At 38.9% G+C, this 17160-nt stretch overlaps 1 protein-coding gene across 2 annotated transcripts; it reads left to right on the plus strand.

Moving 5' to 3' along the window:
- Positions 1–3302: 3302 nt before the first annotated feature.
- On the plus strand, positions 3303–16374 carry tmod4 (tropomodulin 4 (muscle)). 2 transcript variants are annotated; one of them, XM_053629736.1, is made up of 11 exons: positions 3317–3364; positions 3640–3731; positions 7048–7209; positions 7452–7608; positions 7691–7813; positions 9638–9730; positions 9831–9961; positions 14799–14906; positions 15230–15373; positions 15468–15612; positions 16007–16374. In XM_053629736.1, the coding sequence occupies exons 3-11, from the start codon at positions 7102–7104 to the stop codon at positions 16027–16029; spliced, it is 1032 nt and encodes a 343-aa protein (XP_053485711.1). In that variant the 5' UTR covers positions 3317–3364; positions 3640–3731; positions 7048–7101; the 3' UTR covers positions 16030–16374. The 2 variants fall into 2 exon arrangements, with proteins under 2 accessions (XP_053485702.1, XP_053485711.1); XM_053629727.1 differs by lacking the exon at positions 3640–3731 and having other exon boundaries at positions 3303–3364.
- Positions 16375–17160: the final 786 nt, after the last annotated feature.

Here is a 17160-nt window from a genome sequence, read left to right on the forward strand (position 1 = left end):
GATGAAGTCCTTGAAAGAAATAGACATAATAATAATAATAATAATAATAATGAAAAATAATAGACACACAGCAGAAAAGGGTTTATGAGCATAAGAAAACTCCTCAGACTTCAGAGGTTTACATACCAGGTAACCTCTGTATACCAGGAACAAGGTGTTCCTGGTATGCAGTAGTTAGTACCTACTGTACTAACTACTACATACCAGGAACACCCTGTTTTGGAGATGCTCTGTCTCAGTCGTCTAGCCATCACTAGCTGGCCCTTTTCAATGTCGCTCAGATCCTTACGCTTGCCCATTTTTTCTGCTTCCAACACATCGGCTTTGAGAGCTGACTGTTAACTTGTTGCCTAATATATCCCACCCCTTGACAGGTGCCACTGTAACTTGATAATCAATGTTACTCACGTCACCTGTCAGTGGTTTTAATATTATGGCTGATTGCTGTATAATTAATCCAGTGTCTAAATGTTATTTATACTCTATACACTTTTGTAAAAGATTTGACTGATCTTTGTCGGTTCTGTAAGGAACCCAAGTGATCCAGTTTTGACACCTGCCTGGGTAATGGGGCATTTTTATTTTAAAAGTTTCTTAATAAAAAAAAAATAGTAATAATACTCAAATTTTATTGGCCTTTTCAATGCCCCATGCTATTACAGTTAAACTTGTAACAGATAAGTCTAATCTAATGTAGAAATAAAATAATTTTATCACATTTTAGCGATGATTTAAAACATTTTATGATCATTCAGATTGCCTGTAATGAATGTGACAGGTGGTACCATCAGTCATGTGTGGGCAACTCATCAGCGGAGGAAGATTTTTATTGCCCAGCATGTATTGAAGAATAGACCAAGGTTAATTGTGACAATATTTTTCAAAGGCGTCTATGTTGTTGTATTTAATTTTATGGCGTTGTGTTTTTGTTTAATTAAAAAGTAAATAAACTAATTTTTTCATTTATTTCTATTCAGTAACTGCTTTATCCTGGTAATAGTTGTCGTGGATCCAGAGCCTATTCTGGTAACACTGAGCGTGAGGCAGAAGTACACTGTGGATGGGACACTGGTCAATCGCAGGGCACCATTCACATGAACATTATTACTGTTATTAATATGTTTATATTTGTATTTAATGTTTATATCAGTACTTAAATTTTGTTTTAAATTTAATTGGATTTACCACATATTTGCACAATTGTAGTATATGCATAATTTAGTTTAATTCTTGATTTGCCAATAAAAATATTTTGTTCTTATATTTAAAGCTTATTTGTACCTGTAATTAGTCTGTGTGTCAGTGGTCAAGTGTTAGCTGAGGACAGAGAGGGGGTCCATGCAAATCTGTTCCCCCTGTGTTCTCAGTCTACATTTACATGGGCAACAATATTCTGATATTAACCCTATTAAGACAATACTCTGATTAAGAAACTAGCATGTAAACAGCGATTTCTGATTACCTTAATCCTGCTAAAGTCATACTTGAAGTAAGCACAAATCGAATTGTGGCGTATTCCTTTTTTAGTCGCATTGTCGAAGTGCATTATAGACTGTGATTATGTACACACCTTAATCACGCTAATGTCATGTGGGAGTTTTCACCGCAATTTGCGACAGGACACGTACACAAAATTTTTCTTTCCATTAGGCATAATCAAATTCCATTAAAACAACTCTCTCCCACCAGTCCTTACTTCGTACTCTCATCCAGTACCTCCGAGTTTGTCACGGTGGCATGAATGAAATGTTGCCAATTGAAAGTAGAGTGGAGGCCTGTTTCTGGAGAATTTGTATCCGCCATCGTCTATTTGCACGTATAGCATGACAAATAATTAACTGCACTTGAAGCTTTCATAAAATGAAAAATGAAACACCCAAAACTGTGTACGGTAGTTTTTCAACAAGAAACACCTGAGGATAGACCTGTGTATCCTTGCTCCTAGCTCCTCTGGAAGCTTCTTTACTCCTTGTTCCTCGCCTCTTCATGGTGAAATGAGTGAATTGATATGTCCTTCAAGATGGCTGACTTTGATCGATTTCCGGGTCACGGAGGACAGAGGAGTGAGGAAACAGTTCATGATATTAGCTCTTCTGTGTAAGTCCTACCCACTGTGGCAATTGAGATGGCAACCATATTACTTTCTTTTTAAACTGGTGGATATCTACAGTATATGAAAGGGTTCATAACACTGTTACTGTTTGTTACCTTCCTGTTCAGTACCTTTGTATGATTTTCTGTTAAATACATTTCCCCATCATTATTGTTCATTATGGTTATTGTTCAACAATCACACAAAGATCTTCAACAGTAAAAACAGGATGTAATCTGTTAGTATTTTATTTGTAATACTGAAACATAATATTTACATGCATACATAAGTACTGCAAGGCTGTTTGACTGAAAATGGAATTAATGTAGGCTACATTTTCCCAGCAAGTATTGAATGGCCATTCGATTGAAAACAAAAGGGTGCTCTCATACTTTTGCATAGTACTGTATATGCAACTGAATATGGATATAATTGTGCTTTGAGGGATCATAGTAGTTCATTGATTCCCTGTAAAAGTTCAAAATGCTTCCCTACATTGGAGCTTCACCCACCTACATGCAGCTGAAGGTCTATGTTTTATGACTGACTGATGACACGCAGTCGAACATCACCCATAAGTGTTCATTTGGGTTTGAGATCTGGTAACTGCATAGACCATAGCATATTATTTCCATAATTTTCATTCTCATCAAACAAATCCCTTGTATCCTGTGGAAGAACCTACTCCCATCAGGATAGAAATGTTTCATCATAGGATGAAGGTGATCAGTTTGAATAACGTTGTATTGATTTGCAGTGACACTAACTTGTCACCTGGTTGTGTGTGTGTGTGTTTGTGTGTGTGTGTGTGTGTGTGTGTGTATCTTTCAACTAGTGATCACGTCAGTCTGAACTACAAAATTCCACCACTAGAGTGTGCGATTGCTTGGCTCAAAATGTCATCCCAAGTTTGGTTGATAGATAAGCACATGCTCTGTCTGATTACTCTCGCTCTCTCTCTCTCTCTCTCTCTCTCTCTCTCTCTCTCTCTCTCTCTTTGTCACTGGTTTATGGACAATCTATAATAATAATTTAAAAAAATAAATAATAATAATAATAATAATAATAATTATAATAACACATCTCTACAAGTGTGTGCCAGTATGCCTGTTTCAGCATTACCTAGAAAGCAGGCACAAGGCAGAGAAAGAGATAGGGGGTTGGGAGGGGTGGGTACACTGTGGGTGGGAGAAAGGAGGGAAATGTATTGCAGCTCTCTGGTTTCCAGTGCTGGCTCTGCTCGGCAGGATCCAACACTGACTCTGAGTGCAGGTAAGTTGCAGTCAACTTTTTCACTTCGCACTGACTAGGGCCTATGCTTATTATAAACTCTGTGTGTATTCATGCCTGAGAATGTACTGTTTACTCATTAAATATACTTACTGATATGGATATACTGCACTACTAGTCACAACTACTTCTATGTTCTATCAATTAATTCTGTGTATTTATATTAATACTTGTATAGGATTTATTTATGTCGAATAATAAACCTGGTAATAAACTTGCATTGCAATGTAGTAAGTCACTTTTTTTTGTGATTACAGCAACCAGCAGTTAATGAAGAATGAAGTGATCAGTTTTAGTGTGGCCATTGTGTAACATAACATAGATGACATCCGTCAGTCCAGTCAACTAAGTAATAGCAGGAAAGCACTGGATTAACTTGACTTTCAAGGATTGGTAGCAAGTGTGCATGGGATTCCTATAGCACCTTAAATCTCATTCATCTTTATTTACTTGTTAGGCTGGTACACAACTTGGTTATATTCAAAATCAGGCTGGAATAATTTAAAGTGGGTCCCTTCTTATGGATACTGAATTAACTGAAAGCTGAAGTAAAGATTGGCAGTAAGATTTACACTATTGGAAGGAGCTGACTTATGAAGCTAAAATTAAGCTGGGGTTGATTTGGAATTTTACACTTGGGTGGTGAGTTGTGAAAGAGCCGACCCACAAATAGTGTGAAATCTGTTTAAGGGCTCGGCTGTAGAGGAACCTCAACTCTCGTGTGCACACAAGAACACTCACTCAACGAGTTGTAGTATTGTTTTTAAAAAATCTTTGTATATGAATTGTTAACCAATTCTCTAAGCTAAAATTGTTTGTAATTCCCTGCAGAATAGAGTTTATCCTCGACTTCAACTTGACTTGGTTATTCAGTGACTTAGCTTAAGCAGTTCACCCTCAAATGTTTCTGCTGTGTGCCAGTGACTTGACATTCACTCATGTAACAGCAGACAGGCAGTTTTGGGTTTCTGAGATGCAACACTGAAAGATCATGCCCTTCCTTGTTTTTATGATGTTATTTTGAACGAACAATTGCTCTTAATGTGTGTGTGTATATATATATAATGTGTCTGATCTACTCTAATATTTCTATTCTGATGTTGGATGGACAGTAATTATCATTGACTTCTGCTTGGGACATTTGACCCTTTACTCTATGTTGAATTTTACATGTAAATTGTTGGTCCTGGTGATTTACTCAACAGAATTTAATCTGAACTCCTGGTGTTACCCTTTAACACAACTGGCACTAATATTCAGAAGGTCCTGAGGCTCATAGCCCATGTGTTTTGGACTTCTGGTTGGAAATTCCTTACATTAATTTGTGAAATCTACATGTTATCAAGCTGTAGATCATATCACACATTGAATGCATGAGGTATATTAAGGCAGCTTTAAGTCAGAGATTCCATGTAGAAAGATCTCATTTACACTACTTCATTACCAGCTGGCTGAACAGGTGGCACATGCTGTCCTGCCGTGCTTTAATATTGTCTGAAGAGGACTTGATGTGTTTTGGGAGCTCTGCAGACAGGTGCATGAAGCAGGCAGCTAGCTTTAAAAAGGGCTCATAAAGATGTCAAGTAGCCAGTGGGATTGACCGTGTTTGACCTGCTTTCCTCCTATTTATAATTCCATCTCCTATTAGTCTTTCTTCTAGCTCATGACAAACCAATGTCAGATGTGTTCAAGGGTTTAGTCAGGGTTTCAAGTCAGTTTGTCAGCAACAGCAAATGACCAAGAAAATATTATTTATATTGATGTTGTGATCAAAAGCCTCATGTGAAATGTTAATTATGTTTAGATACATAATAGGCATGCATCTCATTAAGTAAAAATGTAACTGGTGATAAATGTAGGAGGATGGTAATTGGAATACATTTTTTTCTGCAAGATAGAGTAGGACAAAATGTGTAAGACCACATATTATTGTCCCCTCCACAAAGAGTCCCTCTCACCCATTCAAATTCACTTTTATAGCTGCTTTAATTTGTCATATGCCAAGTTTTTTGTGCAGTATTAGAAATACTGGCTCAACAAATTAAAGCTGTTCTGCACTGCCACAATCTGTGTTAACAAACATACATATACACAATCCTTATCTTCAATGGTCTCAGAAAACAAACCCTACAAACACCAAAGCAATTTTTCAGTCCTGTTTTGAAAAGCTTGCTGTCGTATTAGGTGCTTGTGCTGAAAGAGAACTCATCACCAAAGTGTTTTATATCGCTGATTGCCATGTTGGAGGAGACAGAGCAGTTACGTATGTTACTAAACTGTGTCAGATTTAGCATCTCTGCCAAGATGGATCAAATGATGTGTACATGTGAATATAATGATCTCATTAGAGTATAAATGGCTCAATCACAGGTGTATTTTCTAGCATTACAGAATTAAGCTTAATTGAGAAGACCTGCTAAGAAAGTGTTGTGTAAACTGATACATACACTGATAGAGACTGATCATTCACAGAAACCTTTCACAACACCTGAAGTGTGTAGTGAGATTCAGGGATCAGGAAGAGATGCATCCATGCAAACCCTTTAAGCTCATCATCATCGGTTTTATTTTTAAGCCCTGTACATGGTGCCACACGCCACTTTTTTTTTTTTTTTTTTTTTTGGGTGTGGTGATGTGAAACTGTGGCTTTGTATGATGTTTCCTATCAGTACTGCAGTTCTGCTCAGCACTGGGTTGAGCGCTGTGTAGAAGTGAATGTAATCTGTTGATAAATGTGGAAGCATGGCTCTCTCCACTCCTCACCACTGTAACCCAAAACTCAGGCCTGCCGTTCTGGCACTAAGAATAGCAAAGATCTCCCTCTCTTTCATTTTCTCAGTTCATCTCTCACAGTTCAATTCAATGGTTACAGTATTGCCATGTATTGAAATGGTTAAGGAAATTTTATACAAAAATACCTAGAGATAATTTATCTAGCCAATCCACCTACTGGCTTGTTTTTGTGACAATCCAATGATAACCCACACAGACACTGGAAGAACATGCACAGAAACTCGTGCTCGAACCAGGGACACTGGAGCTGTGAGACAGCAACACTACCCGCTGTATCACCATGCTATAGTCTCACTTCTCCCTCTCTTAATTTAAGTCAAATGTTACAGTTTTGCCAAAACATTGAAAAGGCAAAGAAACTTTATATAGATAGCAATTAGAAAAAATCTCTCTCTCCAGTGGAGTGTTGTCTCTTCATATATTACATTCGGAATGTTCCAAATATTGTTCACTATGTGCTGTCATCTGAGTGTGCTATCACACAGTCCTCTTTGGCATGACATGCCAGAAAACCTAAATGCCAGTAATGCAGTCAGGTGAACCAATGCTAAGTTTTTTGTTCCAGTTCATGTGGGGTTTAATTGCATTTAAATATAAATGCAGTTCTTGTCTTTGCTTGCTGCATACTCCCTTTTTGTCTAGTCATTGTACATCCTGAAAAAAAAGTTGTTTCCCCACTGAACTGTTGCTCAGAGAATGAATGAAACAAAATTGTAAAGACACACAGACCATTTATCAGTGGAGTATTTCTTCACTTTGATGGGTTTTAGCTCTGCCTGCCATCTTTTGTGTTAGCCACCATGCTTGTGTCCATGTAATGAATGTATATGCACTTTCAGTGAATACTGCACAACCTTTCTTTCTCTTGCCAGAGTGCTCTTCTCTGGGCTGGTGCTGTGCTGTAGGAGTTAGCTCAAGCAGCCAAGATGTCAAAGAGCGACCCCCGGGACATTGATGAGGATGCTATCCTCAGGGGGCTCAGTGCAGAGGAGCTGGACCAGCTCGAGTACGAGCTGCAGGAGATGGACCCTGAGGTAAAGAACATATAGCACATTAATAAGCATTCCCCATCTTGAAGCTCAGCTAAGTGCTCACCACCCACACAAGTGCTCAAATTGCTGCACAGCCTACACATGGAGAAAGAGGAATTTTTGTATTGTAATTTGTAGTGTAAGATGCATTCATTAACAATATACAACTGTTTGGAAAGTCTAAAACTTATACTTAATTTGATATAAGAAATTCTGTGTATTATCCTTTTTTGGTCATGTTTCAGAATGCAATGCTCCCAGCTGGCTTCCGTCAGCGTGATCAGACCAAGAAGAGTCCAACAGGTCCATTTGACCGCAGTGCTCTGCTCGATCACCTGGAGAAACAGGCTCTAGAACATCAGGATCGGGAAGACCTGGTGCCCTTTACCGGGGAGAAAAAAGGTAGTTTAGCTACTCCCTCAGTCAAAAGGGAGGGATATTTCATGGAATCTTTCTTTCAAACTAAATATCAATCCCTTTCTAGGGAAGAAATTTGTTCCCAAACCCGGAGCAGGAAAGATCCCAGAAGAAGAGCAGATCACTCTGGAGCCAGAGTTGGAAGAAGCTCTAAAAAATGCCACGGATGCTGAGATGTGTGACATTGCAGGTGGGTGGAATGGCACACGCCTCAGCAATTCTCAGCAAAAGCCACTCTGCTCTGTTGACAGATCGACCAAAGCTGTCCCTATATTTAATCTTGGCCATCCTTGGCCTTTACTTAACCTTCGTCCGATATCCACTGTGCCTACTCTCAGAAGAAATCCACAGTCTAAGCCACAGTTACTTAAAATATAGCAAGTAACCAGCACACAGAGCCACATGGTATTCAGCTAGTGAAATATGTCATCATGAGTAAAAAGCTCATTTGCTATGGTCTTAAATGAACCAGAGCAATGCAATTAGACAGCCTAAGAACTAACACTATATTAAACTGTCCTATTACAGTGACTGTTGGCCGTACAGCATGGTAGTTTGAATGGCTTAAGATGACTTAAAAGAGTCAGAGAAATAGTAATAGAGTCTAAAAGAGTGATAGTTTTTGGCTCACTATGCATTACAGATGTGATTGAGCTTGGGCCATACCCCACAGTATCTGATTCCCATAGCTCAGCAGGTCACCAAAATAAGTTGGCCAAGGGCCACCGGGTTCGCATTAACACTTGTAGAAAGGGGGGTTGGTAGGTTTGTTGAGAATATTGAGAAGGGTTTATAGGATTGTGAAGATACTTACACAACCATATGGGAAAACAACAGAGTATTACAGGCTGTTTATGTTGTTTAAAGTGGCAGAAAGGAGCCATGTTTTCAGTAGCAGCTGAGCAGTGTTAGAGAATGGCCCAGTCCTACTGAGGTCATCTTGCTTTTAAAGGAGTGGTTATTAGAAAAAAAAAACTCCTTGTTGTGCACTCGAACTATCAGCCTAGCAGTAAAGTTTATGACCATCAATTAGCAAAATGTAAACTGGGCGTTGAAATCATTGAGTGGTCAAGTAATCTAAAATATACTAGTCTGGTTGGTTTCTAACAGAACATCACATTCTGTAGGCTGTACAACCAAATAAAACCAATTAACCTCCTAAATTCAGTGTGAAAAACTGACTAACTGACTAAATTTTCAAAAAAAGATTAAAGCAAAAAATTTATTCCCAGATTTTTTTTAACTTATTAATTACAGGAAAGCTAAAAGTATTCACTCTGTGCTGTGGTGGTGGACAATGTATTTAGCAGTTCTCTGGGTGAAGCTTACTTTGGTACAGCCATTCATCTGGAACACATCCAATGTGGGATTAAAACTCCTTTACAGCTATGGCATTCCTCTGTCCGTGGTGTTTTTGAATGAAAATTCACATTTATTTAAGTTGATGGGTTGTAGACTAGTAGATTCTATTTCATAAAAACACAGCCAGTCCTATTGTCTTTGTTATTAATAGTGCTATGTTCGCAGGATTATTATTACAGTGAGCATAAGCCATAGTGTAAAGGCAGAGTAATGTGCTCGTAAGCAGCTGTCCTTCAGTCTGCCATTACGTCTGAAAAGGTCTTCCTGTCCCAGCTGCAGCACATTGTTGCTGGACAAACCAAACCATAACCGTGCCAAATTATAACTAACATCCATTTTTCCCCATCCCAATGTGAATAAGTAAATAGCACAGCAGGGTGGGAAATGCAGAGTCTCGCAACACAGCAGTTGGAGACACATTTATCACTGAATTGCAGTGGAATTGAGGATGTGGGTTTCTTAGAAAATGCTTCCACCTGTTGGTGATGATGTGCAACACAATCATCTCTGACATATTTTCCAATCACATCCCTTAAGCGACTTATGTTGAACTTGCTTGCTTTGAAAATCTCACAAGTCCATACATTCAAAAACAAGAGATGTAAAAACAATTTGCGCCTTGCTCTAACTACTTGTATTTGCATCTTTGCAGCCATCCTGGGAATGTACACACTGATGAGTAATAAGCAATACTATGATGCTCTTGGTGCCACTGGTAAAATTGCCAACACAGAAGGCATCAACAGTACGTACTCATCTCACATTCATTTTTTCAGCATTATATATGTGATTATTCTCTGCTTTCCTTAATTCTTTACCGTGGTGTGTCCTACAACCCCCTACAGGTGTGGTAAAACCTGATGTTTATAAGATCTATCCCGATGAACCTCCCAATGACACAGATGTTGAAGACACACTGCGTAGGATCCAAAACAATGACAGCAGCCTGACAGAGGTCAACTTCAACAACATCCCGGTAATTTAAACCGTGACAGTACCTTGCTATCATCAGTTAGCATATAGCACAAATAAACTGATGCTTTTCATCAGTACCTTTTGGAGCTACATTTTATTTATGAAAGTTTTAAACATCTTTTAATTGTTTCTCAACCACTCGTGGGCTGTGCGTTTCAGTTTATTTGAATTAATATGCCCTTAACTTTTGACTAATAAATGTCAAAAGTAACTTCAAAATGAAGTACATAGCACTTAATTTTGAGCTCAATATAGCAAAGTACATATTTACATATACAGGAGTACTAGCAAATTAATTAGTATTACTTGTGATAATTAAAACAATATAGAAATTAAAATCTTTAATGTATGAGAACCATAAGCATAAATATCAAACAAATTATATTTAACATGACAAATACATTTCCTCAGTGTTATACCGTGTATTTTTTTAAAAAAAATATTACTTTATTATAGTACAAATTCTTTTGCTTTTTTGAGCATGAACAGTCAAAAATGAAGTTATAACAGTGACATGTTTTAGTTTTTACCCCTTACCCCAGCTTAAACACTCCCCCCAAAAACAAACAAACAAACAAACAAACAAACAAATAAATAAATTACACAATATAAAAGAAAATTTCTAAAAGCAAAGGAAAGATAAAAGTAAATAAGAAAAATACTTAAAGGGTTGGGTCAAAAAAAGAAAATTGTTTAGACTTTACAAAAATAGTAAATAACAACACAGAAATATAGGACAAATCTGGAAGAGTGTTTCTCCTTTTATAATACAGTCTCAGTCAGGGAGAGAAAGGGACCCCACGTTTTCATAAACAGATCCTGATGTTCTGAAGCTCTAAATATCACACATTCATAACTATCAATATTTGACATGAGTCCCATCCATTCATCCTATGAGGACCACCTTGTCGCATTCATATTATGTGTGAACCATAGTACCTGTATATTTGTTACACAACCAGCATAGTGCAGTATATCTTAGTTTAAGTCTAGCCAAGCTGCTTAGAGTCCAGTAGCATCTGTTAAGAATTTTATCATTTATCAAATGGGATTGAATTTCATGAACATTAGTATGCCATTTCGATACAACCTGCTTCTATATTTCTTCCTTGATCGTCCCTAAATCTCTATCCCATGTCACTTTAAGCCTGTTTAAATTAGGTACATTAGCGTCTCTAATATAGGCATAGAAAGCTGAGCCCCACCGCCCCGTTTTGTGTCCGATAACAGCAGACAGGTGCTGTACATCCGTTGGTGGGTCAGGACCATTTTTAAGAGTTGCATAGAGACAATGTCTCATTTGGAGGTATTTCCAAAAGTCAGTGTTCGATAGTTTGTAATTTTGTTTCAAGTGATTAAATGATACCACATGTTCTCCCTCATAAAGGTTATCTAAGAACCATATTCCTTTTTTAGCCCGCTGTATCCAGCAGGAAGGCCTCCTATCTATTCGTAATTTGATGTTGTGCCAGACCGAGGCTCTCTGTTAGCCATGGGCTTTGTTTTGAATGTTGGTGATACAATTTCCAGCTTTTCCTAATAAATCTAAGAACTGGATTTTGGTCTGGTATTGGTCGAGCATGCTTTGTCAAGAAGGCCTCTGCTGGAAAGGGGGCAGTTAGTTCTTTTTCAATATGCATCCATGCAGGAGCTTCGTTGACGGCCATGTTGTTTTTAGCCAACTGCGAGAGCGAGATGGACCAATGATACCAGTCAATTCTGGGAAGAGAGAGCCCACCAGTACAAATTAGCGCGATTAAAAAGGGGTCTCTTCCCCTGCCATATGAAGGATTCTACACATTTATTGTATTTCTTCAGAAGTAACACAAGGTAACACAAGGGGAAGCATGTATGATAAATAATTAATTTTGAATACAATTATTATTTTATCTAGTCCCTTCTAATAGGGGAAGGAACCATTGAAGTCCAAAAACTCCCGAATTGTTTTTGTCATGAACACTCCCCTAGTTAATGAAAGAAAACGTTGTCTCTCCTTTGTAGAAGTCTCTCAAATGGACAGGTCTCATCATTTTAATACTAATGCAGTCTCACTTTTCCTTCTGAGCAAGAACCTGTTTCTCATAAAAGTCATTTGCTTTATCTGGGGTCTTGAAGATGTGGTTCTCCACCTTAAACATAACTTTGAGGCGTGCAGGGTATAGCAGACGAAACCGAATACCCTCCTGATACAGAGCTCGTTTCACCGGGTTAAACGTGCCGCATTTCTTAGCAAGGGCAGTGCGCAGGTCAGGATAGACCCTCAGCGTATACCCCTTGAACTTCACCTCATGTTGTCTGGCCCATCTAAAGGCAAGCTCCCGGTCACTATAACGGTGAAAACGTAGCACAAAGGTTACGAACAGTGCACCCTTTTCAGCGGTGGTGGGCTAATGAACACCTCAGCCATTGCTTCCACCAGCAGTTCTGAAACAAATACGGCAGGGTCCTTGGCATCCTTGCTCCCCTCAGGTACATTCAGGATACGCAGATTAGATCGGTGCGATCTGTTCTCCAGGTTATCTAGACCCTCCAATAAAAAACTGTTTTGAGCCTTAAGGGAGGTGATTGTAGATTCCACTGCCACAAGACACTCAAAATTTTCACTTGCAATGATTTCTATTGATGTCTGTCGACAATGAAAAGAGTTTCCCGTGTCGTGCAAAGCACCCACCGAGGTTTGAAGTGGTTTTACAGAGTTTATAAGGGCAGCCATGTCCTCCTTGAGAATTTCCCATTGTTTAGCTAGTTCAGAAATAAGTTGTGTCATGGATAGAGAGAGTTGTCCAAGTTTCCCTCCGCATTTTGATTTCCGACTTGAGGCGAAGCAGCCACCATGCTCCCTGATTTGCTAGCTACAGTAGTCTTTTTCGACTGCTACACAGCACTTTTCTGTTTAGGATTACTCATTGCGCACAGATTAGTTTGTTTAATTGGTTTTAAAACATCTTATAAAGGGAAATTCACTGCAAAATGTGTATATGTATACAGTATCTCACAAAAGTGAGTACACCCCTCACATTTTTGTAAATATTTGATTATATCTTTTCATGTGACAACACTGAAGAAATGACATTTTGCTACAATGTAAAGTAGTGAGTGTACAGCTTGTGTAACAGTGTACATTTGCTGTCCCCTCAAAATAACTCAACACACAGCCATTAATGTCTAAACCGCTGGCAACAAAAGTGAGTACACCCCTAAGTGAAAATGTCCAAATTGGGCCCAATTAGCCATTTTCCCTCCCCGGTGTCATGTGACTTGTTAGTGTTACAAGGTCTCAGGTGTGAATGGGGAGCAGGTGTGTTAAATTTGGTGTCATCACTCTCACACTCCCTCATACTGGTCACTGGAAGTTCAACACAGCACCTCATGGCAAAGAACTCTCTGAGGATCTGAAAAAAAGAATTGTTGCTCTACATAAAGATGGCCTAGGCTATAAGAAGATTGCCAAGACCCTGACACTGAGCTGCAGCATGGTGGCCAAGACCATACAGCGGTTTAACAGGACAGGTTCCACTCAGGACAGGCCTCGCCATAGTCGACCAAAGAAGTTGAGTGCATGTGCTCAGCGTTATATCCACAGGTTGTCTTTGGGAAATAGATGTATGAGTGCTGCCAGCATTGCTGCAGAGGTTGAAGGGGTGGGGGGTGAGCCTGTCAGTGCTCAGACCATAAGCCGCACACTGCATCAAATTGGTCTGCATGGCTGTCGTCCCAGACGGAAGCCTCTTCTAAAGATGATGCACAAGAAATCCCGCAGTTTGCTGAAGACAAGCAGACTAAGGACATGGATTACTGGAACCATGTCCTGTGGTCTGATGAGACCAAGATAAACTTATTTGGTTCAGATGGTGTCAGTCGTGTGTGGCGGCAACCAGGTGAGGAGTACAAAGACAAGTGTGTCTTGCCTACAGTCAAGCATGGTGGTGGGAGTGTCATGGTCTGGGGATGCATGAGTGCTGCCGGCACTGGGGAGCTACAGTTCATTGAGGGAATCATGAATGCCAACATGTACTGTGATATCCCTTTGGAGACTGGGCCTCAGGGCAGTATTCCAGCATGATAACGACCCCAAACACACCTCCAAGATGACCACTGCCTTGCTAAAGAAGCTGAGGGTGAAGTTGATGGACTGGCCAAGCATATCTCCAGACCTACACCCTATTGAGCATCTGTGGGGCATCCTCAAACGGAAGGTGGAGGAGCACAAGGCCTCTAACATCCACCAGCTCTGTGATGTCGTCATGGAGGAGTGGAAGAGGACTCCAGTGGCAACCTGTGAAGCTCTGGTGAACTCCATGCCAAAGAGGGTTAAGGTAGTGCTGGAAAATAATGGTGGTCATACAAAATATTGACACTTTGGGCCCAAATGGACATTTTCACTTAGGGGTGTACTCACTTTTGTTGCCAGCGGTTTAGACATTAATGGCTGAGTGTTGAGTTATTTTGAGGGGACAGCAAATTTACACTGTTACACAGGCTGTACACTCACTACTTTACATTGTAGCAAAGTGTCATTTCTTTAGTGTTGTCACATGAAAAGATATAATCAAATATTTACAAAAATGTGAGGGGTGTACTCCCTTTTGTGAGATACTGTATGTACAAGGTAAAAATCAGGAGACCATCCATTCTGCTGCGTTCTCCTACATCGCCATACCGGAAGTCCTATTATAGTACAATTTTAATTTAATATAACTTAACTGTTTTACCTTTTGATTTGTATTTTTTTTGTTCTATGTATTGTTTCTTGAGATCCAGCTTTTTACTGTATATTGCCAGTTATGAATTGCTTTTTGTCAGTGAACAGTGACCTTAATGGTTGCTTTATCTTTTAGGACATTCCCATCCCAGTGCTGAAAGAGATATTCCAGAGTATGAAGAATAACACGCACGTACTGAGCTTAAGCATTGCTGCTACACGCAGCAATGATCCTGTGGCTTACGTGAGTACTCCAAGTTACATTTGTGATCCATGCATTGCTTGGACACTTGTGTTTTCTGAGAAAACCTGTTGAAAGAGATTGTGGCTGAATTCTGACAAACAGACAAAAAACCCCCCAAAAAACCAAACAATTTTCCGCCTATAACATACTTTGACTTTCTCTACTTATGGGTGTGTGTTTGTCAATTTAGAAAATTATAGAAATTAGATGTTATTAATCTATTGTTGGTCTAAGCCAATGCATCTAAATAGCAGCATAGTAAAGAAACATTTGGGACTTTATAACATTTTATCTCAACTAATCTATCTGTCCTAATCGGCCAGGCCATAGCAGAGATGTTAGCAGAGAACACTACACTGGAAAGCCTGAACATCGAGTCTAACTTCATCACTGCTGAGGGAATGATGGCTATCATTAAAGCCCTGTCTGAAAACAACACCATAGCTGAAATCAAGATTGACAACCAGGTTACAAGACTCAACCAGCTCATGTACCATGCAGAAAGATATCTGGTTGTGCTTTTTCGAGGTTTTAATTGTGGCTTTGGTTGCCTTCATACAGAGGCAGAAACTGGGAGATTCAGTGGAGATGGAGATTGCTGCTATGTTGGAAAACAACTCAAGCATCCTAAAGATTGGCTACCACTTCACCCAGCAGGGCCCTCGTGCCAGAGCAGCCATTGCAATCACCAGAAACAATGACTACTGTGAGTGTAGAATCACATTAAGTGGGCTGTTAGATTTAGAACGGAGAGAGACACACCAGTGGTTGTTGCAGAGCATGACTTACAGCAGCAATTATAACACCTTTAATACATTTTAGTCAGGAATAAGACATTGAGTATAAATTCTTAAGATCTGGTAATAGAGGAGCCTGGATATTACTAAGAGGATATTCTATTGATTGACTGAAGAGCCCTTTCTCACATGACTGATGTGCAGAAAACTGTTATTAATTAACATAGGAATTAATTTTTTTAAATCACATAGAAAAATAATTAATAATTAAGTATTGTATTTTGTATTATCAATGCATGTGGGAAAAATACTGCGTACATATGCCACCTTTCTTAAGTTTATTTTGTTTTTTCCCATATTCAGTCCGCCAGCAGAGGATAAGATGAGTTGAAGGCTATGATGGTCTCTGTTGGAGCACTCTTAAGAAGACTCAGGATGGTGACACAGATTAGCTTGCTATGCTTTAACCATTTATTCATCTCCCATTGTGGATATCATTAACACCAGCCCTGCTCTGCGTTTGTATACACTGGGCTTCATCAAGCCAAATGTGTTCTCACTTAATAAAAATCATGTGCTTCCAATATATATCAGAGTTTGTAAACTTGTAAAAATACACTACTTGATCATCTCTTGAGCCATGATTTATTTTTATTTTTTTGGAATATGGTGCTTCTAACAAAAAGATCTGTACATATTTTAAATAAAACGTTATCTTTTTCATTGTCTAATCAGGCTTCAGTTTTGTTAAATTGAGATCATAAAACTGTGCGTCACCAACCGTCTCAGAGGACAGTTAAGAAGCCAATCTCACCACTAATTCTGAAGTATCTAAGCAGTTATGCAAAGCAGACTGTAAACTACTAAGCCTGGTGTATTTAGTCATGAAATGTATCACTATCAACACTGTTTAATGTGATTTATTCATCTAACATGCATAATTTATTCAAAGTAAATGGAATAGAATTTAGTCCATTTATCCACACCGATGATCTTCAGTAGAACTACTCAGGTTTAAAAATATCTTATTAATTAATGTTGATTAGGATGATAACGACAAAATTGTTTCAGATTTCAGTTCAGTTACATGATTAACTGAATAGAACAGCTTTCATAGTCAGTATTATGTAACCACTGTTAGGTCAGTTTATTGTGGTGAACCATTGTGTGATTAATTCAAAACTAGTTACTGTTGAATCCTTTGACCTCTGAACAGCCAGATCTTTTCAATTTCCCACAGTAACGCTCGTTTATCCTCTGAAATCTGCCTATTTATACCTATGAAAGTCAGTCCCCAGTGATTTAGTTACAGTTCCAAATATAGCTTCATACCAGGTCAAGAGGGAAAGGGGGTGTATGCAGAAAACTGATGTCCCACCTTCAGAACAGCTGGTGATCTCTTAAGTCTTTTTTTATTGGCCTATGGCTGCAGACATAGCCATTCTCCCATCTAAAAACACAGGCCAGTAAGTCAAGCTTTAGATGTCCCACAAACAATATTCTGACTTTGGAACCAA

Source organism: Ictalurus furcatus, chromosome 1 (assembly GCF_023375685.1).
Source record: "Ictalurus furcatus strain D&B chromosome 1, Billie_1.0, whole genome shotgun sequence".
Classification (NCBI taxonomy): domain Eukaryota; kingdom Metazoa; phylum Chordata; class Actinopteri; order Siluriformes; family Ictaluridae; genus Ictalurus; species Ictalurus furcatus.

Bases quoted from the DNA above. Each gene is read 5' to 3' on its own strand.
- tmod4 (XM_053629727.1), top strand. From the start codon at position 7,102: ATGTCAAAGAGCGACCCCCGGGACATTGATGAGGATGCTATCCTCAGG. The intron at 7,609-7,690 runs GTAGTTTAGCTA...ATCCCTTTCTAG, and splicing joins CTTTACCGGGGAGAAAAAAG to GGAAGAAATTTGTTCCCAAA. The intron at 9,731-9,830 runs GTACGTACTCAT...AACCCCCTACAG, and splicing joins CAACACAGAAGGCATCAACA to GTGTGGTAAAACCTGATGTT.